General features: G+C 42.6%; 1 protein-coding gene across 1 annotated transcript; it reads left to right on the top strand.

Annotated features, from left to right (window-relative positions):
* The first annotated feature begins 269 nt into the window (after nt 1-269).
* SLC22A2 (solute carrier family 22 member 2) lies at nt 270-25,371 on the top strand. The gene is made up of 11 exons (XM_006115037.5): nt 270-755; nt 7,307-7,410; nt 9,178-9,332; nt 10,933-11,101; nt 12,889-13,003; nt 13,639-13,745; nt 13,912-14,126; nt 15,252-15,360; nt 17,569-17,681; nt 19,537-19,636; nt 24,813-25,371. The coding sequence occupies exons 1-11, from the start codon at nt 330-332 to the stop codon at nt 24,877-24,879; spliced, it is 1,680 nt and encodes a 559-aa protein (XP_006115099.4). The 5' UTR covers nt 270-329; the 3' UTR covers nt 24,880-25,371.
* Nucleotides 25,372-25,622: the final 251 nt, after the last annotated feature.

The raw sequence follows: 25,622 nt of genomic DNA, 5'->3' as shown, positions 1-25,622 counted from the left end.
CAACTGAAAAGCATTTTATAGAGGATTAATTGCCCAGTCTATATTATATACTAACAAATCAACAGGTTCTATGTAAAATACCAAGCGTAAACTTTCCAAAAATGTAGCACAGAAAATAAGCTACCAACCATCACATGAGAATCAAAGCTGGATTTGAAATAAAGCTTGACAAATAAAGGTCGTAATGCATGGTTTGTCAATTTACAAGGTAAATTAACTATTTGACTTTTGGTCAAGCATCCTGCAGTTATTTAAATACCCTTGCTGCCAACTAAATACAGAGCAATGCTGTGAACAGCAGCCTAGTTACTGACTAAGTGAGTTGCCATATGCAAAAAATGCCAACCTTGGATGACATTCTTGAGCATATTGGGGAATTTGACTTGTACCAGAAGCGAGCCTTTTTTCTCTTATGCCTGTTGTCTGCCACCTTCACCCCTATTTATGTGGGTGTCGTCTTCCTGGGGTTCACTCCTGACCACCGCTGTCTCGGTCCTGGTGTAGCTGAGCTGAGCAGCAGATGTGGCTGGAGTCTGGAAGAGGAGTTGAATCTCACAGTTCCAGAACAGGGGAGACCTGGGGAATCTCTCTCTAGTCAGTGCAGGAGATACGACGTGGACTGGAACACAACGGGCCTCAGCTGCACCAACCCCTTAGAGAACTTCACTGGTTATGGCAACAGGAGCAGCATCCCGCTCATCCCCTGTCAAGATGGCTGGGTTTACGATTCTTCAGGATCATCCATTGTGACTGAGGTAAGACAAACTTAAACAAGTAGCAACAACCTAAGGTTATTCATGTGTTTGCAAACTGAAAAAATCCAAAATAATCATTTTTGGAAGAAGATACTTATGCTAGCAAATAGACTCTGCTCAGCATATGCATAGATTAAGTATAATTCCCACTAACAATACAAGTACACTAGACCTGGTTGAAAGGTACAAAATGTGATCTATGAATGTATTTGCGTGGGGGAATGATAAGATCACAGTGCTATTATTTGCAGAGTCATATTATTAATTTTTCAGTAATCAGAAGATTGGAAGTTTATTCATAAAAATGTTCACAAATCCTGAAAGTTTCATCAATTTCCATAAAAATGGTTATGCAGATTTCATCATTTTCTATACAAGTTAGTGAACTACTGTTCGTATTAAAATAGGTGGTAACAAAAAGCTGTATTTCATTACATTTCAGAACTGAAGTGAATTTTTTTTAATAAACTGGAGGAGAGTTATATTTACCCCGATATTTACCCAGAAAATTGCTAAGTTAATTTTTTGCACCAACTTTCTTCTATTTTTAAATTTTTTGTAATCAACATTGATAAATTTCCAGGACATTTTAAACAAAATAAAAACTGAAAATGAAGTGCTTCACACATGACCTGTAGGACTAATCTTGCACATGACTAATAAATAACATCAAAGACACAGTGACGACAATATTAGAAAATTGGTCAAATTGAAAATTATTTACATATCGTCATAGATAATGGGATCGATTAAAAAAAATCTGCAAAAAGAGGAAAAAAGCTACCTATGCCACATAACTAGTTTGCAATGGCTAATTCAATCAGTTTCCCTACCCCAGTCTTCAAAATGAGAATACAACCCATAAGTGATCATCTGCATTGAGCAACTTCCAAGTGAGCAACTTGTAGGGGGAAAGGAGCCATGCAGACCTTTTACAGAAAATCCAGGAGTATCCTCCTCCAAGAAAAATTAACTACAATACTGACAGTTAGCTGCAAATTAGTATATTCCAAAATCAACAAAAATGTTCTTCAGAAGATTCTACAAACCAGCAATAAGTCATCACAGGAAAAGGTGATTGAGCAGTATCCATAGACAGGCGTGAATGGAATGTTCATAAAATGTAAGGAAACCCCTTCCCCGACCATGCTTTCTGCAGTATGAACTGTGGCAGTGAATCAGAACCTGTTGTTATAATAGTGTCTAAGTTCCATGTCTTAGAAAGGAAGTAAACGAGAACACTCAAAGGCATGCCATTTTGAACACAATCCCTTGGCAGAAGGTCAGATGAAGTGGGATTTGAATCCAGCACAACCCACAATAACAGTAAGATGAAAACAATGACTGTAGCATATTTAACAGACACACCAGCTACGTCTACACTGGCATGATTTTCCGGAAATGCTTTTAACGGTAAAGTCTTCCGTTAAAAGCATTTTCGGAAAAGAGCGTCTAGATTGGCAGGACGCTTTTCCGCAAAAGCACTTTTTGCGGAAAAGCGTCCGTGCCAATCTAGACACGCTTTTCTGCAAAAAAGCCCCGATCGCCATTTTCACGAGCGGGGCTTTTTTGCGGAAAACGGTACTGTGCTGTTTACACTGGGCCTCTTATGCAAATGATTTGCACAAGAGGGCTTTTGCCTAAAGGGAGCGGCACAGTATTTCCGCAAGAACACTGACAATCTTAATGAGATCGTCAGTGTTCTAGTGAAAATTCAAACGGCCAGTGTAGACAGCTGGCAAGTTTTTCTGCAAAAGCAGATGATTTTGCTGAAAAACTTGCCAGTCTAGACACAGCCACCGTGTTTAAGGGCAGATGAGCCCACCTCTTTATCCGCCCTGGAACCTGCATGTGTCATAATAAAGGAATCATTTCACCTCAAATCCTGCAACATGGGGTCCCTCAGCCATGTAAGCGCCAAGGAAGGCTGAGCCTCATTGGCTTATTATACCCTCCTTCCCATGTACATAAGAGCTAGATATTGTTACTATCAATGTAGACAAATATTTTGAAGGTATTTGCTGAGAGTTTAATTTATTCAGGGAGTTCCAGAAAGCCAATCAGATCTCTAGTAATCTAAAGAAGGAAACTAAAAATAGTCCACACACTATTATGTCATTATACAGAGTGAGCTACAGCCTGATCTGAATCGATACTGCATTCCCTTTATGCAATCTTCCCTTGAAAGAGACAAATGCCAAGAGAAAGGTCACAGAAATGATTAGGACCATATAGAGATAGTCATTCCCCCCCCCCCCCCCCCCCCAGAAACTAAGGAGATTACAGTGATTTAATTTGGAAGTAAGAAGAGAAAAAGCAGATGTGCTGGATAATATAAAGCAGGGGGACATGGTGAGAAGTCTAAGTACACACTTTGTCCATTCCCTTAAATAAGTATATGAGAAAATATTATTAAATTAAACACTAAGACATATATAAATAAAAGGGAATGAGTTAAACATCAAGTGCAATCTGCAGAACTCAGGATGTACTTGAGACAAAAAGTATAGGAATTTAAGAAAAGGTTAGACATGGGCAAGAAGAGTTTCTGCTCTTACATTAGCTAGGATAAAATTATATGAACTAAGTGTTCTATGGATGGGCAGTAGTAAATAAGGACATTCCCCACTTGTTCTTTTTCTGTTTTACCATTGACTTCAATGAGAGTAAAAATGTGCCTGTAGCACAGTATTAATCAGTCAGGGCTTTTGCTTTCTTTTGAATTTTCTGGAGATAGCATCTTGGCCTAGAGAGATGACTAGTAAGACGACAGTCTGAGCCACAACTTCAAAGCTCTGTCTACACCAGCAATGGGCGATCTAAACTAGTGAGAAGGCCACATGAGTGGCCCTCTTTTGTCCACAGTTGGCCATGTGATTGCCAGTGGTGGGCAACCTGTGGGCCACAGCCCACTGGGATTCCACCTGCGACCCATGCACACTGTCTCTGTTCCCTTCCCCCACGTTCCTGTCATGCACTGAGGCACTGGAGCACCACATTTCCATTTTGCAATTGTTCAAGCTCTGAGAGGGTGGGGAAGGAGTGGGGCTGAAGCATAAATCAGTGAATTCATTGCACTCTGAGGCTGCATCTAGACTGGAAAGTTTTTCCGCAAAAGCACCTGCTTTTGCGGAAAAACTTGCCATCTGTCTACACTAGCCGCTTGAATTTCTGCAAGAACACTGACGACCTCATGTAAGATTGTCAGTGTTCTTGCGGAAATACTATGCTGCTCCCGTTCGGGCAAAAGCCCTCTTGTGCAAATGCTTTTGTGCAAGAGGGCCAGTGTAAACAACGTGGTATTGTTTTGCGCAAAAAAGCCCTGATCGCGAAAATGGCAATCGGGGCTTTCTTGCACAAAACCGTGTCTAGATTGGCACGGACACTTTTCCGCAAGAAGTGCTTTTGTGGAAAAGTGTCCGTGCCAATCTAGACGCTCTTTTCCACAAATGCTTTTAACAGAAAAACTTTTCCGTTAAAAGTATTTGTGGAAAATCATGCCAGTCTAGATGTAGCCTGACGGTGTGTCTACACTGCACCCCTAGCTCAAAATAAGCTACACAAATTGAGCAACACAAATTGCGTGGCTTATTTTGAGTCAATTTCAAAACAGCTTATTTTGTAATTTGGTGGTGTCTATTCAATGCTAAATTTCGAAATAACCCGCTATTCTGAAACTTCCCTTACTCCTCGTGGAACAAGGGTTACAAGGACGTGGGAATAGCAAGTCTGTTATATTTTGAAATCATGGGCATGCTGTTAAGACACGGGATTTAGGGATAACTCCAGTACCCTGAAATAGCACCGCATTATAGACATAACCTGAAAATGCTGGGAGGGAGGGAGAGCAGTAGGAAGTGCGGTGCCCCAGTGTGCAAAAGGGGGGAGGGGCACACAGACAGGGAGCATGGGGCACTGGTGGTACCCCAATGAGCTACTTGCAACCTGTTGGGCTACAGGGTGCCCATCACTAGTGTACACACAAGTATTTGTAGGGATCTCACATGAACCCTGCTAGCCCAAGTCTGTAGACTGAGTCTGGGAGACTGAGGGCTGTGTAGACATACCCTAGGTTTCTGTTGCTCAGTGAATCACAGCAAAGTTACAGAGTTCAGGTTCACTGAGGATAAAAGTGAAGTAAACTCTGCCACTGGGCTTTGTGCCAGCGCTAATGAGGAACTGGAGAGCAGTTAGTTCAGCTTCACTCTGGCAGGGCACATTGCATCACACCTAAAGACTCTATTAAGCAACATATATGAACTCATAGCCAGTGGCCCATGGATGCCACAACTGGCATTGCTTTCTTCACAGCTGCTGGGTTAAAGCTCTATTCAGGAGCTCAGGGTTTGAAGTGTCATCTTCTTTACCTGTGGCTGAAAGCTGCATTTGGCAAGCAAGGTGACCAGCCTTCAAAAAATTCAGACAGACCATAAAAAAAAAGAGCTAAAGTGGGACCTGTCTATAAAATTCATAAAAACATTTCAAGATCAGTGAAAAATCCACCAAGCTTTGCAAGGAAGCAGAGGAGTCCCCCGTCCCCCCCGTCCCGCTTGGCTCCAGGGTGAACTCCATGCTACAGGGCAGCTCCAGGGAGTCTATCATGCCCAGGGCAGGGGCGGAGCAGGGAATTCTCCTGGAGGGGGCTGCTCTTCTCCACTGCTGGCTTTAAATTCTTCTTCGGCATCACTAGAATCAGTATAACAGCTGCTTTTGATGGGCATGTGTGCAGTGCACACTCCTGCTGGGCTGGTGGGGCTTACCAAGAGCAGCTCCTGGTCAGCAGTGAAGTGGGAGTGCTAAAGCAGACTTCCTGCCTCTCCTGCTGCACCCCAGAAGCAGCCAGCAGCAGGTTCCCAGCCAATGGGAGTGCAGAGCTAGTGCTCAGGGCCTGCTGCCAGCCACAGCGCAGTCTGTGGTGCCAAGACAGGCACGTAAGCCTGCCTGAGCACCCACTGGTCACCTGGTCACCCTGCAGCAAGGAGACCCATTCCCTGGCATTCCACAACCCAGTACTGGGTCACAACCTGTAGTGTGAAAACCACTGGCCTAGACCAGCCCTGACAGGCATTTAACCAATCTATTCCTAAAAGCCTCCATTGATGGGAATTCAACCACCTCCCTTGGAAACCTGTTCCGGATCTTAATTATGCTTACAGATAGGAAGCTTTTCATGATAGCTAACCGCAGTGTCATTTGCTGTAGATTAAGTCCATGACATCCTGTCCTACCTTCAGTGGATACAGAGAGCAAATGAGACAGTTATTTTTATAACAGCCAGTAACATATTTGAAGACTGTTATCAGGTTCCCCCTCCCCCCCCCCCCCACCTCTCAGCTCTCTTCTCAACACAAAACGCGACCATAATTGTTTTAACCTTTCCCCATAGGACAGGTTTTCTAAACCTTTTATCATTTCTGCAGAACTCCTCTGGACTCTCTCCAATGTATCCACATCTTTGCTAAAGAGTGGCACGCAGCCTCATCAGTGCCAAGTAGATCAAGACAATTACCTCTGGTGTCTAACATGTAACACTCCTCTCAATAACCCCCAAAAAGATGTTAGCCTTTACTTTGTGATCCACTACAACTCTCAGATCCTTTCAGCAGTACTACTGCATAGCCAGTTACTCCCTATTTTGTAGTTATGCATTTGAGTTTTTCTTCTTCAGTCAAGTACATTGTGTTTTCTTCATTGACTTTCATCTGGTTGATTTCCGACCAATTCTATTTTTTCAAGGTTGTTTTGAATTCTAATTCTAGTACTCCAAAGCACTTTGCAACTCCTTCCAGTTTGGTGTCATCTGCAAGTTACATACATTTACTTTCCACCCCATTAGTCATTAATGAAAATATTGACTAGTACTGGATCTAGGACAGACACCTGGTGGACCCCACTAAATGCACCTTCTCAGTTTATCAGCTAATCACTGACAACTGCTCTTTAAATATGGTTTTTCAAGGAGTGAACTAACCTTACAATAATTCCATCTAGACCACATTTCCCTAGTTTGCTTAAGAGAATGTCATGTGGGACTGCCAGAAGCCTTACTGAAATCAAGATAAGTCACATCTACTGCACCTCCCTCGTCCCCCCATTCACTAGCCCAGTAACCTGTCAAGGAAGGAAATTAGGTTGGTTTTCCATGATTTGCTCTTCCCATTCCCTTTGAGCCTGACAAGACAGTATGCCAAGACACTTTTCCCCATCTTGATGGGGTGAAATCTCTCTTCCCATCTCCTTCCTGGAATAGCCTCCCACAATCAAGGATGCCATAGCCTCCTGTTGGCACTGTCTGTGTAGCCAAGCATTCATCTCCAGTATGCATGCGTCCCTGCCTGGACCTGCACCCTTAAATAGGGTTGGATTCTTCTGTAAATAGAGGGAAATTGGACAAAATGCATTTCAACTCTGACAATTAAAAGAATTAGATCATTTCTGGATAATGCTCCTAATTCTTGGGTGTGTGTTGGGTTCATCATGTCTCCCAAATGACTGGGCCATGGCTAATGTTAGGGAGTGACTGTTCTTCTAACACTGATGTGCTTCTGCAGTTTAACTTAGTGTGTGAGGACTCCTGGAAGCTGGATCTCTTTCAGTCTTGTGTGAACGTTGGATTTTTTATTGGCTCCATAAGCATCGGCTACATAGCAGACAGGTACGTGGGGGATGAATCACTCACATTTTTAAACAATACTTGTGCTTAAGGGAGCAAATGAACACGCTGAAAAACTAATTTAAAAAGTCACTCCAGCACTTAGAATAGAGTAGTTTCTGGAAGTAGTTTCAAGTTTCTGTTATTCCTCTCCAGCTCATCTGATGAAATGAGTTTTGTTCACGAAAGCTCATGTTACTATATATATATTTTTGTTAGTGTACATTTATTGTTCAGGGCTGCAGAGATTTGACTGATGGCGTGTTTTTATCAAATAGCTAAACAAATAGTTCTCCATCAAATCAAACCAAAATGTCTTTCCATCATTTCACTAAATCCCGTTTCTTTTGGAAACATTTGCTTTTGAATATTAGTGGAGCGATTATGACATCAATGACAAGACAACTGCATGGCCAGTATGAAATATCTGAGCACCATAGCTGGGGAAGGATGACTGGAATGAGGCAAAAGTTAGTCACTAAACTGGGTCCTCGGAGAAACTACTGTAGCATAGAAGAACAACTGCAGATCAATGTAGAATAAGTCAGACAGCCACCACAGGGTGTTTCCGAAGCACATTAACCAGGTCAGTGAGGGTTTGTGGTAAGAAAATGTGCAAACACTGGAGTGAAAGGAGTTTGCAAGTCAGACGCAACAAGATCATTGTAAAAGGAAATTGTTCATTGAGGGAACCACAATGCAATTCCTGCCTTCACTAAAAGCGGGGGAGGAAGAATCCTGTGGATAAAAGGAGATACAGTAAAACCTGTGTTATCCGGCATGTTCGGGGATTAGGGTGTTCCAATTATCTAAAAATCTGAAGGTCCCATCAACTTAGGAAAAACCAATGGACAATAATAGTAAAAGTCAAGTTTTTAATAGTAGTAGTTTTGAAGTGTGAGGCAGTTGGTCTCACATTTCTATTTTGAGTTAAAGATGATCAGTACTTCTTAAATAAAAAATTGTTAAGTCGATCATGGTAAGCCAAGCCAGGCCTGTGCCCCTGAAGATGTGACATTATAGTGGCTGGAGGCAATGCCAAATAAAGTTTTCTGGTTAACAGAGTGCCAGATAACAAAGGTTTCACTGTATAAGGACAGAGTCTCTAGCTGTCACCAATGCCTTTGGGTCACTCCACAGGCCAAAAGAGGGTTGAAACTCACCAGAGTTGCCCAGGTGGGGAATCTCTAGCAAGCATAGAGCTGGGATAGCTGGTTCCTCTGTGAACCTTTCCTTGCTGCAGCTATCAGTGCAGAAGGCAAGGTGTGAATGAGAGGGACCATGGATGGAGCATTCTGTGATCTGGCTATGCCCAATTGACACAAGACTGGATTTTCACATTCTCACATTTAATTTATATCTAAAAATGCACAATAGTGGTTTGGTCTTCTCCCCTGTCAATTATCATGTATATATATGTGCACATATAGAAAATAAGGAGGAAATTAACCAAAATGGTTGCAAGAGCTACAGGCATAAGCCAGACATGCATTATTCATTTTGCTAGGGAAAGAATATTGAGTAGATGGTTCAATAACCAATTGTCTCTTTAGATTAATTCAGATATTGCATTACAGGGTTAAACTGTACGTATGTGAGAAAGTGCTCTGAACAAAACCTGGGAGAAGAAATAAGAGATTTTTCAATAGAATGGATTCAAAAAGTGTTGCTTTGTAACCAGTGCAACTCTCACAAGAAAATTTGCTCTTCAGTTATGTTTTGAATGGTGCAATGCATATAATGATCACAGATGCATTTGTTTCTCTGCAGGTTTGGTCGCAAATTATGCCTGTTAATTACAATCCTTGTCAATTCCATTTCTGGAGTTCTCATGGCCTTTGCACCAAGCTACACATGGATGCTGATCTATCGTTTCATACAAGGACTGGTCAGCAAGGGGGCCTGGTTAACCGGCTACATATTAAGTAAGACAGATTGCAATGACCACCCAGTCTGGGGGAAAAGCCCTAGGTGTTGAAATAGGCCTCACAGATTAATTCTAATACAGCTGAATGGAAGGAATGATTAGCTCACTGGGTAACACATTGAAAAATGAAACTCATTTTATTCATCGAAAAACTGCAGTTCTATGCTCAAAACCAAGATTTATGTCAAAGTTGCATTTTCTTTCAGATGAGACAATATCAGGGTTTTCAGATCTAAAAACTTGACATTCTCCATTAAGTTTTGAGAAAGCTAAACATATTGGAAAAAGACAGACAATTTCAGAAAACACTGAGCCTTCCCAACATTAACCAGCCTATGTTCAAATAAGTACCCACATAGGGAGCTGGATTAATTGAAAATGCTGTCAAAGGAAGAATGCATTTTAAGGGGATGTCTACATAGCAGCTAAGTGTGAGCCCAGGAAGACCCAGGCTAGCCATCTAAGTATGGATTGAAGGAGCTGCTATTTGGGTGCCTAGCCCACATCACTGGCTGTATCATAACATCCGTGCTGCTATCTTTAGCACACTAGCTTGAGCTGAGCTAGTACATTTGTGTTCCCAGGCTGAGACGTACACCCCCAGCTGTAGTGTATACATACCCATACATATCGCCTGAGTGGGGCTGGCTTCCAAAAGTTAGGAGTAGTGTCCAAAATGAAGTTTGTGTTCCCCAGACTTTTTGTGGTTCCATGACTTCACACTTTATAAAAAAAACTTTATTTCCAGGCAAGGTAAGATTCCCATGTGACAATATTGTACTTACTATTTACATTTAGCAAAGCACTTCAATGCAAGGAACGAATAGATAAACACATTCTTTGTCCTCAAAACAAGTTAATGGATGAACTCCTGGCCTTACTGACGTCAGTGGTAAAATTCCCTTTCTCTTCAACGAGGGCAGGATTTCACTTGCTATTCACATCAAAGTACAAAAAAAAAAAGCATATTTCATCACAACCCAACACCCTTAACACCGACACACAAATACTCTTTTCTTATCTCTATCTGCAAAATCTACCAAGCCCTTTCTGAAAGAGAAATCTAAAAATGAAATATGCACATAATCGTACCAAACAGCTTTTAATACAAGTTCTTACAACCAGACATCAACATTTTACACTTTTCTGTTAAACTACACACACACCACATTCTCAAGATATCAACTGTAAGTTCTTTACCTCCTCCTCTGGCTTCCCTCCCCAAATCTACTGCCATTTTCCATTTAGTGGCTTCATTTTAAAAAGTAAATATTAGTTACCAAATATTAGTTATCAAAATCACTATTCGAATTTTACTGTGATTTAGTAATGTCCAAACTTTTTCATAAAACTCTACATATTTCTGTTCTCATCATGAATATGTAGAATCCATTTGATTTTTAAAAAGTTATTTTACATCATTGATGAGAACTCAATTTAAAGTACTCTTACGGCTTCTAGATAGACATTTTACAAAGTCATAAATTCTAGAATCTATAACATTTTAAATGGTTTTAAATTAGGGGATCTAGATTCTCCAATCTCTAGATTAATTTACCACTGATTATTTTCTATCTTGACTTGTGCTATCTTTCTAGTCACAGAATTTGTTGGCTTAAGCTATAGAAGGACAGTAGGAATTGTTTACCAAGTAGCATTTACTGTTGGACTCCTTGTACTCTCTGCTATTGCTTATTTGGTTCCTCACTGGAGATGGCTGCAACTCGCTGTTACCCTGCCAAATTTCTTCTTCTTGCTCTATTACTGGTAAGCACATTTGTATTTCCTCAAAAAGCAAAAATACAAAATGAAGACGTTATTTTACAGTTTGAGCTCCCTTCTGACAAGGTTAGTTCATTGTTAAGGCTAGTCAAAAGGTTTCAACTACAACATTTTATCCACTATAGTGGATCACAAATTGAATATATGTCAACAATGTAATGCAGAAGAGAAAAAGAAAAATACAATTTTTGAGATTTATTAACAGGAATGTTATATATAAAACATGAGAGGTAATTGTCCCACTCTATTCAGAACAGGTAAGGCCTCAGCTGGTGTATGTCCCCTGTTTGGGGCCAAACTTTAGGAAAGATGTGGATAAATTAGAAAGAGTCCAGAGTAGAGCTGCCCAACATTTTTATGATTCTATTGGTTTAAAATGGCAAACAATAGATACAACAGATCTACAAATAGTTTACTGACTATTTTGTCAGAATTTCAGCAAAAAGTATTATCACAATTTAGAAAAATGTTAATCCTATCTCATATTTCTGGACAAAATTTTTTACATTCTTTCAAAATACAGTAAATTCTGTTTTTTTTCCCAAAAATCAAACCATATCTAGTAAGAATAGAAAGATTATTTTGCCTCCATTTTTGGCACTGGTGTAACCACTTGAGAGAATGCTGTGTCCAATTTTGGTGACCACAATTCAGCAAGAATGTTGATAAATTGGGGAGGGTTTAGAGAAGAGCTACAAGAATGAGCAAAAGGTCTTGAAAACCTGCCTTATACTGATTAAACTAAACAGTCTCAAGGAGCTCAACCTTCCTTTGTAAAGGGATGACTTGTTCACAGTTTATAAATACTACATGGAAATAAATATTTAACTCTACTCTGTACTAGTTAGGCCTCAGCTGGAGTAATGTGTCCAGTTGTGGGCGCCACATTTCAAGAAAGATGTGGAGAAATTGGAAAGGGTACAGAGAAGAGCGACAAGAATGATTAAAGGTCTAGAGAACATGACCTATGAAGCCAGGCTTCATGAACTGGGCTTGTTTAGTTTGGAAAAAAGAAGATTAAGGGGGGACATGATAGCGGTTTTCAAATATCTAAAAGGGTGTCACAAGGAGGAAGGAGAAAATTTGTTCCTCTTGGTTTCTGAGGACAGGACAAGGAGTAATGGGCTAAAAGTGCAGCAGGGGAGGTTTAGATTGGACATTAGGAAAAAATTCCTAACTGTCAGGGTGGTCAAATATTGGAATAAATTGCCAAGGGAGGTGGTGGAATCTCCCTCTCTGGAGATATTTAAGAATAGGTTAGATAGACATCTGTCAGGGATGGTGTAGATGAGCTTGGTCCTGCCTTGAGGGCGGGGGGCTGGACTCGATGACCTCTTGAGGTCCCTTCCAGTCCTATTATTCTATGATTCTAACAGTGGGCTTTCTAATCTATACATAGTCATTGGCTAGCAGTTGAAACTAGGTAAATTCAGACTGATTACATCGTTGTGGGGGAATTTTCCATCACTAGCAATTTTGAAATCAAGATTGAATGTTTTTCTAAAAGATCTGCCCCAAGAATTATTTTGGGAAAGTTATCTTGCCTGTATTATGCTAGAGGACAGATTAGATGGCCCTAGTGACCCGGGACCATTTAATGATGACCCTGAGAGTAGCTAAGCATCTTGGGCTCCTCCATGCTTCAGGTGCAGTTATAGGTGTTCTGTTCCCCTTCATGTCCTATCAACAGAAACACAATTTAGTTTGAATATATAATGTTGCAGTGACATATTTTGTTTCCATATACCTGTGCCTGGTTCCTTGTGTTGCAGGTGTCTGCCAGAGTCACCCAGGTGGCTGATAACTCAACAGAAAAATGACAAAGCCATGAAAATTATTAACCGTATTGCCAAAGGAAATGGGAAAAAGGTGCCTCCCTTTTTACAGGTGATCATGGTTTCTCCCCTCCCTCCCTGGGTGTGTAATTACAAGCAAACAATGCTATATGGTTAAGATTGCTTCAAATCCAGCACAGGGAGCAAACTGTGAAAGTGCTGCAAATCTGCAAAGTGGAGTTGAGGGTTTTCTTTGGTGAAAGCCTAGCATATTAAAGCCACACATTTATATGAATGGAGACTCAAAATATTCCAAGAGCCAACTTGGGTTCTTCATTTTAGGAAGAGGCAATGAATCCTAATTCTTTGAATAATCTGTCCCTTTGCAAATTTGGCTTAAGCTGGGCTTTCTCTCTGCCTAGGTTCACAAGCTCTATTCCACCAACCAGGTCACAACTGACTGAAAATGCCAGTGTATCCTGTATTCATTTATTTTTAAAAAGAAATGTTGCTTCCTTTAACGAAGTGGCTTCGGTACAGACCAACAGCTGGGGGAAAGGCTGGGCTGTTTAAATATCCACACTGCCCCTCATTTTTTGTTTACTTTGCAGACCGACTCTTAATTGATTAATGAAAAACCCCAGAAACTATGATGCTTATGTTGAGCCAATGAAAATAAACAAGGCCAAAATCCCCAGACTCTAACACCCTAACATCTTCCTTAATGACCCTCTGGTTCTTTCCTAGAATCTCAGCCCTGAAGAGGAAAATGGAGAAAAGATGACCCCTTCATTTCTAGACCTGGTCAGAACACCTCAGATAAGGAAACATACACTCATTTTGATGTACACATGGTAAGGGAAGATAACACAGTTTGCATTTCAAAGTATTAGACCTCTCCCCATAATTACTTTCGATCTGTTTTCCTCATATGGCCCTTGACTGGCAGTGAATCTTAAATCATGGAATAATCTATCCCTTTGCAAACTTGGCTTCAACTGGGCTCTGCTCTCTGCCTAGGTTCACAAGCTCTGTTCTGTACCAGGGGCTCATCATGCACATGGGGATTGCTGGTGGAAACATCTACCTGGATTTCTTCTATTCTGCACTGGTTGAATTCCCAGCTGCCCTCATACTTATACTCACAATCGAGCGCATCGGCCGTCGCTATCCTTGGGCTGTTGCAAATCTGGTGGCAGGAGCAGCCTGCCTTATTACAGCTTTTGTCCCAGACTGTAAGTTACTCAAGCTATTTTTAGTCTGTGTCACTGTCTCCTTTGAGAGAGATAACGTGCGCTCCCCTGCTCCCACACTTTGTATATTCTTGTTCTAGAGTACTGAAAAAAAAAACATTTTTGCTGCTATAGTTCACATAAATGTTGCAATATAAATTATAGGAATCATAGATACTTTCCCCAGACATCAGTGAAGATAAAAATGACCCATAATTTTTTTCTAAAAGCATTTTATATGGCAAGTGTTGAAAAACAGGGTACGTAATGAGCTAAACTTCCCAAATGACATCAGCTCTTACACAGTCACAAGCACACCATTTGTGTAACCATGTCTTTGTACATCCTTACTATGCCATTACTTTGTGTGTGGTGGGGGGAAGGGTGTGTCCCTTGGATATGCAACTTTATCTTCTCTGCTTTCTTTTTACAAATAGAGAAATTAAACGATCGCTGCTTACCCTACCACACAGGAGTGTTTTAGGGATCAATTACTTCATGGCTGTGTAGCACCTGACAAACCCAAAGTGCTCTGAAGCAATAGTGGGCAACCTGCAGCCTGAGGGCCATACCGGCCCGCAGGGGTTCTACGTGTGGCCCACGAGACAGTTTTGTTGACCATTGTCCATTTACAGGGATGCCAGATTCTGCTGGTTTTCATCCGTGTGGCTTTTTTCTCCTATGAGTATTACAAAAATGACATGCACTTAAAGCAAAAGGGCACGTGAAGAGAGATGCACGCTGATAGCCAATGACATTATGAGAGCTGTGTGCTCCCTCTTAACTGTAGCAGTGCAATGATTGGATGCAATCAGCACACCTTGCTAATTCTAGGCATGCAAGAGCAGTTAGCAAAACTGGGAGACTGCCTTGGTTACGTCTACCTTCCAGCCCAGTGAGATGAAGGAGGGCTACTCCTGCGGCCCACTCACTAGCCTAGGCTGCCCCCACTGCTCTGAGGTATTAGCATTATAATCTAGTATGAAGTAAAAGGAGAACATAGACATAGATCCCCTATGGGGTTCCAGTGCTGAATGGGATTTACTACCTGCCGTCTTTCACACTGCTGTACAACATGATTGACAAAGCCAGCCCCCACTGTAATGCTAACATGCGACTTCTTTCCAGCTATCTACTGGCTAAAAATTACTACAGCTTGCTTGGGCAGAATGGGAATTACCATGACCTATGAAATGGTTTGCCTAGTAAATGCAGAATTGTACCCAACCTTTCTCAGGTGAGTGCACCGTCTTTCGCCGAATCCAATATAAAAGGTGGTGGGGAAGAGTACTATGTGGCTCTATTTACAGATTCAAGGGTATCACAGGGAAAAAAAAGCCAAAGACTGCACATTTGAAAAGACAGGGAAAAAAATCTATCAAATGTCATTAAAAATTGAACTGTACAGTGGGCTACCTTTAACCTGTTGTATATTGGGTTGTAGATATAGATCTTGTTGTTATAGTAACTGAGTAGGTCACTGGGGTCAGCCCAGCTAGTCTGGGCTTGTTCTAGTTAGTTCTGTGTTATGCAATAAAATGGACACTCAAGCTCTCTGCATCTCCACTGATTTCTTCCTATACTGTGAAACTCCCCACAACATAACATAACCCAGTCAAATATATTGCATGGCCCAATGGAGCAGATCTTGATGTAGAACATTCACTGTAAAAGTTGTTTCAGGTACCAGAAAACAGGCTTGGATTTAAGATGAATGCCTTTGTGGATGGATATTTAGTCTGTAGGTCACAGACAATGAACAGTCATGGCTCTGGCTGGTTTTAAGATTGATTCAGGCCTGAAGGAAGATACGCCTTGTCTCTGCTGTAATTGTGGTGATGCAGAAAGGCTGTACCACCAAAGATAGTTAAAAAAGAGGCAATGAAGAATGAAAAAGTTGCTGCAACAGAGATCTAGAGGAAGCAAGCCAGGAGAAAACAAATGGGGACTGGGTGTTGCCATTGGAGACTGACTGGAGACTATAACTACAGGAAGGGAAGCTGCTGGCTATGTAGTTCCCAAAAAAAGTCATTTCGTATTTGCAAAATAAATTGCATATGATGCAGGTAACGCACAGCAAACACACTATGGTGCCAAAAGAGACCCAGGTTCTGTTCTCTACCCTAGCCTCCTTCTCCCTTTGCTTACACTACTTGGAGGAACAAAAACCACAGATGCAGGATACAGCTAGACTGCAGGGTATTCGGGAGGTATCCCAAAAAACTCTGCTGCATCCAGGGAACATGTTTGCTCTTCTGCTTTTTTTTTTGCAGAAGAGCAAATGTGTGCTTTTGGAAGCCCCAGTATTCCTCATTCTACAAGGAAGAAGGGGGCTTCTGAAAGAGGGCTTTTCCCCCAACATTTGGCCTAGTCTAGATGGGCCAAATGTCAGGAAAGCCTCTTCCGACAATAGAATCGGAAAAAGATATGCAAAATGTGGAGCGCATTTTATGTACCTTTTTTAGCCATACCCTAAAGGGGGTAGGTTTCTGAAACTGATATATCACAAATCACTTCAATGCCTCCTCCAGCCTCATCCTTTTCCCCTACCCTCCTAAAAACAACCCAATTAAGAAGCTTGAAGCTGCCCTCCCCCCTGCGAGCCTCCTGCTTGCTGTGCAGAGTAGGGAAGGGAGAGGAGGGGTGCTGATGTCAGGGTGCCCCCTCTCCCACCCTGTATTCTATCTCCACAGAATGGAAGGGAGGGGGCACAACAGGGCTTGGGATGGAGGGCGTTTACTGGCTGCTTTGGAGAGTGGTGCAGGGCCAGGGCAGAGGTGACCTTGCCTTAGCCCCACCGCACCACCAACCAGGACCACCTGAGATAAGCAGTGTCCAACTACAGCCAGCTCCAAACCCCTGCCCCAGTTATGTACCCCCCTCTTACACCCCTAGCCCCTGCCCTAGCCCTGAACCCCCCTGGACCCAAACTCCCTTAGAGAACATGTACCCTGAACCCCCTCCTATACCCCCAAAATCCCTGCCTCAGGCTTAACTGAGAGCCCCTCTCACATCTCAAATCTCTTAGCCCAAGACCAGAGCCTGTGCCCCAACCCTCTACCCCAGCCTTTTGGAAGGGAGGGAGGATGGGGGAAGGAAGGAGGACGGAGTGAACAGAGGCAGAGTCTAGGAGAAGAGGCATGAAGGAGGAGGGGCAAGGGTATTTGGGTTTCAGGTAGATCCTGGATTGCACTGAAATTCAAAAAGTTATCTTGTGTTTAAAAAGATTGGAGACCACTGCTATAGAGTCTACTATGTTCTTATCCTATTCTGGTGGGGACATTTCCATTGCAATATACAGCAGATTAAATGCACTCATAGCATTGTTAACATGAATGGCTTTCCTAATCTTCTGTACGTATTGCTAAAATGTTTAAGTGAATGGCTGCAGAATCCTTTTTAAACAAATTAATGTGGGAGTATTTCATGTACATGTATTTTCTAGGAACTTGGGAGTACTTGTCTGCTCTTCCATGTCTGATATTGGTGGGATCATAGCTCCATTCATTGTCTACAGACTGGCAGAGGTCTGGCACGAACTGCCACTTGTAGTTTTTGGTAAGAGTTTTGTATTGTAGGGTGAATATTTACCATATACAGTTTTCTTGTATCAGTGTTGGTCCCATCATATTAAAGAGACGAGGTGGGTGAGCTGATCTTTTATTGGACCACATTCTGTGAATGAAAAAGATATGCTTTCAAGCTTACACAAGCTCTTCTTCTGGTCTGGGATACATACTCAAAGAGTTACTGCTACACAATGTTCAACTTTTTATATAGCAGTGACAATTAATTTCCTAGACCTGAAAAGGTCTGTAAGCTGAAAGTAACCGAAGTAACTGCCCGCGTCTACACGTGGCAGTGAAACGGGATTCTGGAATAAAGCCCTAAATCGAATTAGGTGGTATTCCTCGTGGGCAGTTACTTCGGGCTAGTCAATTTCTAAAATGGCGACTGGCCGAGAACATGCAAATCGAGCATGGAATATTTAAATTATGGGCTTGATTTGCAATTCCATTTGCCCTCATTAGCCTCCCTAGATCGATCTACGGGGCTCGTGTAGACGTACCCTAAGAGAACTTTCCTAGTAGAAAATACTAGGAAGTATGTCTACACTGCAAGCTTCTTGCGCAAGAACTCAAGAACACATCTCTTGAGCAAAAGGTCTTGCGCAAGAGCATGTCCACACTGCCATGTGCTTTTGTGCAAGAGAATCCATGGCAGTGTGGATGCGCTCTTGAACAAGAAAGCTCTGATGGCCATTTTAGCCATAGGGGTTTCTTGCGCAAGAAACTCGTTGCCCATCCACACTGCCCTCTTGCGCAAGAGGGCTTATTCCTCGTGGGGAGAGGAATAACTCTTGCACATGAAGCCCTCTGTTCCAATGCTTTACTGTAAATTTACTTGTGCAAGAATGCGCGTGCAGTGTAGACGCTCCGCAAGTTTTTGTGCAAGAACTGCCATTCTTGCACAAGAAGCCTGCAGTGTAGATGTAGCTGGAGACTATATTCTTCCCTATGCTTCTCCTCACAGAAAGATTCACTAGATGGCTATGTCTAGACTGCAAGCCTCTTTCAAGAGAGGCTTTTTTGAAAGATACTTTCGAAAAAGCCTCTTTTGAAAAGGAGCATCTAGACTGCAATCTCTTCTTTCGAAAAAGTGAGCCGCTTTTTCAAAAGAGAACCCAGGCAGTCTGGATGCTCTCTTTCGAAAAAGCCCTGTTTGCATTCAAGAATGCCTTTTTTCGAAAGAGCACTTTCGAAAAAAGGCGTTCTTCCTCGTGAAATGATGAGTACCGCTGTCGAAAGAAAAGCCGCATTTTCAATTTAATTTCGAAAGAACGAGGCTGTAGTCTAGACACAGGTGAAGTTTTTTCAAAAAAACCCTGCAGTCTAGACACAGCCGATGTCCTGAATCACTTAATTTGCTTTCACAGTGGGCTTGTTGTTGGGATTATGTTTGAGATGCTTGCAAGATGTTAGACACACCAGCTAGATTAGGTTTGGGTTTCACCACAGGCATATGGTCCCTATGGGGTCAGACCACAGTGGCAGACGGAGGTAGCTGAGTGCTATCCCTTCCCTTTCCAAGCACACGGGGGGGGGGGGGGGGGGGGGAGGTGCCTGACACAGGAATTTCCAGCTGACCTGGTAAAGCCAGATTCTGGCACTTTTGTGCAGCCTTCTGAGTGGTGCAGGGGCTAAACCGCATCTGGGGTAGTGGCCCAGCCTCTCTTTCCCCATCTCAGAAGGAACAACTTGGATAAAAATCAGCAGCCATTTGCTTTTTTAAAGGCCTTCTGTGTCATTCAGTAAATGCAGCTTTGACTCAAATTCATAGGCATTGCTGTAAATGAATATTAAAACCACTTAATGCTTACTGTGTAACCCTTCTACATGATATTTATTCCAAGGTGTGGTAGGTTTAATTGATGGAGGGCTGGTGCTGCTCCTACCTGAAACCAAAGGAAAAACTTTACCTGAGACCATAGAAGATGCTGAAAACATGCACAGGTACAGTATCTTGCACCCAGGAGTGAAAGGAACTTAAATTTCTTACAGGTACTGTCCTCTTACAACTCCGGTCCCTGCCAGCTCTTTAGATAGCTCCCTGCTGCCACAGCTCAGCCAATTCTTTCTGGAACTGTGCAGCAGGGTGCACTCCCTTACTTTCACCTCTGCTTGCATCCTAAGAGATATGTGTGTCAAATATTAACAAAAGTCTCCCTCTCAACACCATTTTATTATACTGGAAGGCTCTGTTGTATATCTTTGCAGCCACAAAAATGCAGAAGACTAAAGTCATAGTGTAATCACCCAAAAACTCTATGCACAGTTTTTTCATAGGGGTGGCAAAATAGCAGATTTTACATTACTCCATTTTATTAATCCAGGCACCAAATGCCACTGCTAGTCTTAGACTTGTTTAAACAAAATACAGAGAAGTTGGACTCCTTATTCCAAAGCAGTCCAACAAATGTGTAGTGGTTTAGTTAATTTGCATGTTAAAATACAATAGTTCATACCAAAACCACATCAAGAGTGACAGTGATACCGTATCTCACAACTACAAAATATTTGCCTCTGGTTTTGTTTCCCCCACCATTCCCCTATATCCAACTTATGGTTCAGGTCACTTTAATTGCCATCCCTTTCTCTCTACCAAGCATCTCGTTAGTTTCAGAATGTTTGCTGCTGCAGTCGCAATGCACTAGAGTACTTCTCGCCTACCAGGAATCCAAGAACAAATAATAGAGGTCATTAGCTGGCCTTTGGAAAGCCGTATCAGTCTCTGAGCTACACTGCACAATCTAATTGAGCTGTATACAAGTATATATCTGAAAGGAAGTTTGTTTTACGTGGAATTTGAAAAGCTGTGACCTTGATGTTGGTTGTTCAATATAGTGACGTACATTACATACTGAGAGGCAGCGAACTCTCGTCTCTAGGTATGTGGAATGAAGTCTTCGCAGTCACAGCAATAGCAGCTGTCACAGATAAAAGGGAACAGTGAACAGCTAGAGGTGGCTTAATTCAGGGCAGTGTATTTGTATTAGGAAAGGCTTTGGCAGTGAATTTTGGCAGCCAAGTGACCTTTTCTACCAACACATAGAAAGTTACATAAAAGATGCAAAGGCAGCATTCCTAGAAAAAATAAGTAGGCTATTGTAAGATACATTGGCCGGGGAGTTCAGAGTCTCTCTCTCATTAAGTAACAAGGAGACTACATGTGAGCTGAGGGCATAGTTGTGCAAGGGAAAGTCAGGTTTTCGTTTGGCTTATTTAATTGCCCTTGTGAAGGGCAAAGAGCTTTAGGAAAACTGTTCCTAATTATATTTTATATAGCTTGGACATGACTTGACACATCCTTTCCAGTCAGAATACTAATGGCTGCCAAATTAATGTGTGCCATAAGCACATCAGAGGAGATTTATAAAAACATGGAAACACTTCATATGTATTTGTGCAAATAAAACAGTTGTTCAAATGCTCAGGAGCAACTCCCATTAAGAGAGAAACAAGCAGGGCTGAAACGATTGTGAGTAGGTACTCTTGGAAAATGACACGTGGTATTCACCCAGCACTTGACCAGGCTCACTCGCTCCAAGTCCTATGGGCCAGTTTTTCAGCTGCTATAAACTGACACAGCTCCACTGACATCAGCTGAGAATGTGGCACTGTGCACTTCGGTGTAGGCACACCTGGGACTGATAGGAAAGAGAAGAGAATACGAGGAAAGAACCAGGAGATAGTGTTGAAGTTTTCCATGCTGGATATCTTCCTCAGGAGGGATTTCGGGGGGAGGAGGGAGAAGGAGAAGAGAGAATTTTCTTCATGAATGAAGCTTGACATTTACTTTGCTGGTGTTAAAAATTCTTGTGACCTCTCTTTTAAAAGCAAGGAATTTGTGACTGGTGGCCTTGCATGTCCAGGACAGGCCTGATACTCTTCCTAGAATAATGTGGTCCTAAATTTTAAATGATTGGGGGAAAAACCCTGCTGTTTGTACATCTTGAGTTGAGATCCTGAAGTAAATTCCCCAAAGATTTGGTTTGCACCGGGCATGCTCCAACCTGTGGCTAATCAGGGCTTTCCTTGCACATGCAGCCCTGAACTGCTGTGAGCAATGCCAGGCCCATGCACCTGAATGGAGTGTAAGGACCCTGACTTCCCAGTGCTCTCAGTGACCGGCTGCTCAGGAAGCTCTCTGATTCAAATGCAGAGGGGACAAAAGCCAAACACAAACAGAACCAGAGGGAACAAAAGTAGTGTCTGAGCAAGGAGACAGGGGCTGGATCTAGAGGAATTAGGAACCAATAGAAGGGGAGAAGACAGATTGGCTGTGCAGGGGGACTGGAATTAACAAACAAGAAGGGTGAAGGGAAGTTGGTGAGAAAGAAACCTGAGGAGAAGCCAGAGGATATTGGGATGGGATGGGCAAGCAGACTGGGAAAAGGAATCGGGGACAGGCACTGAGGTTATACAAGGGCCCCAAGAGTAGGGGAATAAGGAGTGGGAGTCAGCGTGAATACCAAATATGTGGAGTTCAATGGGATACCAGCGTAGAGTAGGGAGGCATATTGGTTTAGAAGTTGGGCAGGGAGACTGGGATTGGCTGGCCCAGGGCAGGGTGAAGAGAGGTGACAGTAAGATGCCCCAGTGGTACTCCTAGGGGGTTTCATAGTGGTAAGGCTGGGAAGGGCTTCCCCCACCCCCGAGTTTGGCACGGAGGATGACGGGGGAGAGGTTTGAGGCAGGGAGGCCACTTGCCTTGGCCAGTGGCAGGCAAGATGGAGAGTCCAGTGTGCAGCTGGCCACTCCATTGATGGTGTGGCTGCTCACAGTGGTGACTCTACAGTACACTCCTCCCTGTGCTCATTGTCCCCAGTGGTAACTGTGAGGATCACATCCCTCCTCTCTCTGTCCCTCCCCTTTCCATGTTATGGAAAACAATCAAATTCTAGGCACATCCTGCTTTCTTGGAACAACCACAGTCTGGTCTTGCTTTAAGTTAGGATAAGTGGAAGCTGCATGCCAAAGCTCTTACCATTTAGGAGTTCTTGAACAGATTCATAGACACAGACAGATGCACATATCTCTAAAATACATGCATAGATATTGCGGGGGGAGGGAAGCTAGTAGTTTCTCAGTAATTGAAGCTACTTTTTATCACATATGTATTTCCATAAATTTTAAGACCAACGATCATTAGATCATCAAGTCTGAGACCTTGTATATGGTAGGCCATGGTATTTTATCCAATTACTTCTGTATTGAGCCCAATGATTTATATTTGGCTAAAGCTGATCTTCCAGAAAGGCATCTAGTCTTGAAGACCTCAAGAGATGAAGAATCCACCACAACCTTTGGCAACTTTTGTTCCAGTGTTAAAACTGTGTGCTATATAATAGACAAAACAAAAATGCCTTTCTACTTACACATATTTTAGCTAAGGCAGAACTTGGGATAAAAATCTATGCTTTATAAAATGTCCCAGGAAATTATTTTTCTCAGAAACACAAAATACTGCTTAAATTACACAAAAGTAGTTACTTTGCCCATGTTAAGAAATTCTTAAGTCTCTTTTAAAAGCTCTATCATCTCCATGGTTTGTGGCAAGGAATTTGGGAATGGCTTGGTGGTAACACCAACAAAAGAGAGGAAAATCAGAAAGTAAAGACCAATACACTATTTGAGCTGCATGTCAGCCTCTGTTGGCATTTCCTTCATTTTGTTGGCCTATGTCACAAATCACTGTTAAACAGTTTTCTCCAACAATCCACATTTTATTGCAAAAAAATTGCAGGGGACGACAGACTTGCTGGGACTTTGGGCAAGGTGTGGGGTGGGGGGTGGTTCCATGCTCCCAGAAGGGGCGAGGCGTCAGACAGAAAGGAGAAAGGGGCAGGGCTGGATGTAGTAGCTGTCAGCTTCACCCAGAGCACAGTGCACTGTTGTCTCTCTCTCTCTCACACACACACACACACACACACACACACACACACGGAGCATTGCTGAGGTGACTATTTAAAAGACCTGGGACTCCAGCCACCATTGCTCCTGTAGAAGCAGTGGTAGCAGCAACCAGAGCCCCGGGCCCTTTTAATTCACTCGGCCCGATGCCAACTGCCTCCTTTCCCCTTCTCAGACCCCGGCAGTGGGCCTGCTACAATGTGCAAACCCCAAAGCAGTCACGATGGCGTATAGATTTAGGATGTTAAGTAGCGCGTATTTCACTAATCAACTAGTCAATGCATTTTTTCATCAGCTATTTGATTAGTCGTTAGGGCAGCGCTGCCCCTTTAAAACCCCTATGGCATTTCAAAGGGGCAGTACTGAACAGCTGATTCCAGGCTCCATGGGCGCTGCCCCCTTTGAAATGCTGCTGCCGCGTTTCAAAGCAGTAGCACTGCACAGAGCACAGGCTCCCTGCAGTGCTGACACTTTGAAGTACCTCTCTTCCCCCTCCCCCAACGTCTCTGATAGAGGTAGCAAGAGGGAGGGGGAGAGCGACTAGTCCTTAACATCCCTAGTATGGATGCTACCCTAGTTGGGATGTTTGAATACATTCTTTACAACTTGGTGCAAACTTAGGGCATGTCTACACAGAGGGCTAAACTCATAAGCAGCTAGGCAACTTGAGCTATATCAATTGCGTAGCTTAAGTCGAAATAGCTTATTTTAACTATTGGCGCTGTCTACACAGCACTTATTTTGAAGTACAGCATTCTCCCCCCAACTTCCCTTATACCTCCATACAATGAGGTTTACAGAAGTCAGAGTAAGAAGCCATTTTTTTTAAAATGTATTTTTTGAAATAATGGGCTTGCTGTGTAGACACGCACTATGTTATTTTGGAATAACACTGCTGTAGACGTGCCCTTACCGTCCTTTAAATGACTAGTACTGGGTTGGTGCTTATAAGAAAGGCTAGTATTTTGCTATGAAATAGAGAATGTAATGGAGCTTTAAAACAATCTGATTCCTTTGCAGGTTAGCTCCGCTCTGTGTCTGGACAAGAATTTAAAGGGTCATTTCTTGATTGGTAAACCACAAACTCATTTTTCTCTTGATTTAGTCAGAGTCGAGAATATACATCTTTTTAGCTGGTCATTCTTTTCGTTCTTGGGCAAGCATCTGTTCCTTTTCCTTATTCTTCCCAATTCCCTTTTCTGTTTTGTTCCCACAGACAAACCAAGCGCAAAAAAGAGGTGGTTTACCTGCATGTTCTAACAACAGAAGTTGCACCTAATTAAGTTAAAGAGCTGCTTCTCCCTGGGCCTGCCTTTGATGACACAGACTGAACAGAACATTTATAGGACACAAACCATCTACTGTCATAATTCCTTTATTCAGCTCTAACACGTGCTACACAGCCTTAGAGCAACCTACCATTGGTTACCATGCACAGTGCTGCGCCGCTGACCCACACCAGTTATCCACTGCTGATCATTGCTAGTAGCTGTGCAGAGCACTTAAGCCTTGTCTACACCATCACTTACGTTGGCAAAATTTATTTAACTCAAGGATGTGAAAAAATACATCCCTTCCCCAGAGTGACAAATTTCACCAACATAAATAGCAGTCTGGAATCTCCCAATGACAGCTACTGTTTCTCATGAGATGGCTGTGTTATGACAACGAGAGCATTCTCTCCCACCTTCGCTAGTGTCGAGGTGGCCTGAGGGTTTCCAGAGGCCTTTTGTAGGACAGCTATTACAAAAATAAATGGACCTCCGAGTGCTGCATGGTATCTTCAAGGGTTTATTGGATATAAACTCCACCAGGATCAACTAAGCAGAAAATACAAAAATTGGAGGGAAAATGGGAATTCACAGAACCAAAGGGTAAACAGAGCAGAGAAGGGGCAGCAGCACAGCTGGTGAGTCATTACTGACCAGTGTCAAGGTGTCTGGTTCAGGAAAGGAGACAGGCTACTCAAACACCAAGTGGGGATGGACAGATGGGACAAAGAAGCTGCTCCCATTGTATTAGAGTA

Source organism: Pelodiscus sinensis, chromosome 3, assembly GCF_052426305.1.
Source record: "Pelodiscus sinensis isolate ZL-2025 chromosome 3, ASM5242630v1, whole genome shotgun sequence".
Classification (NCBI taxonomy): Eukaryota; Metazoa; Chordata; order Testudines; family Trionychidae; genus Pelodiscus; species Pelodiscus sinensis.
This window is presented reverse-complemented; position numbering and strand designations above follow the sequence as displayed.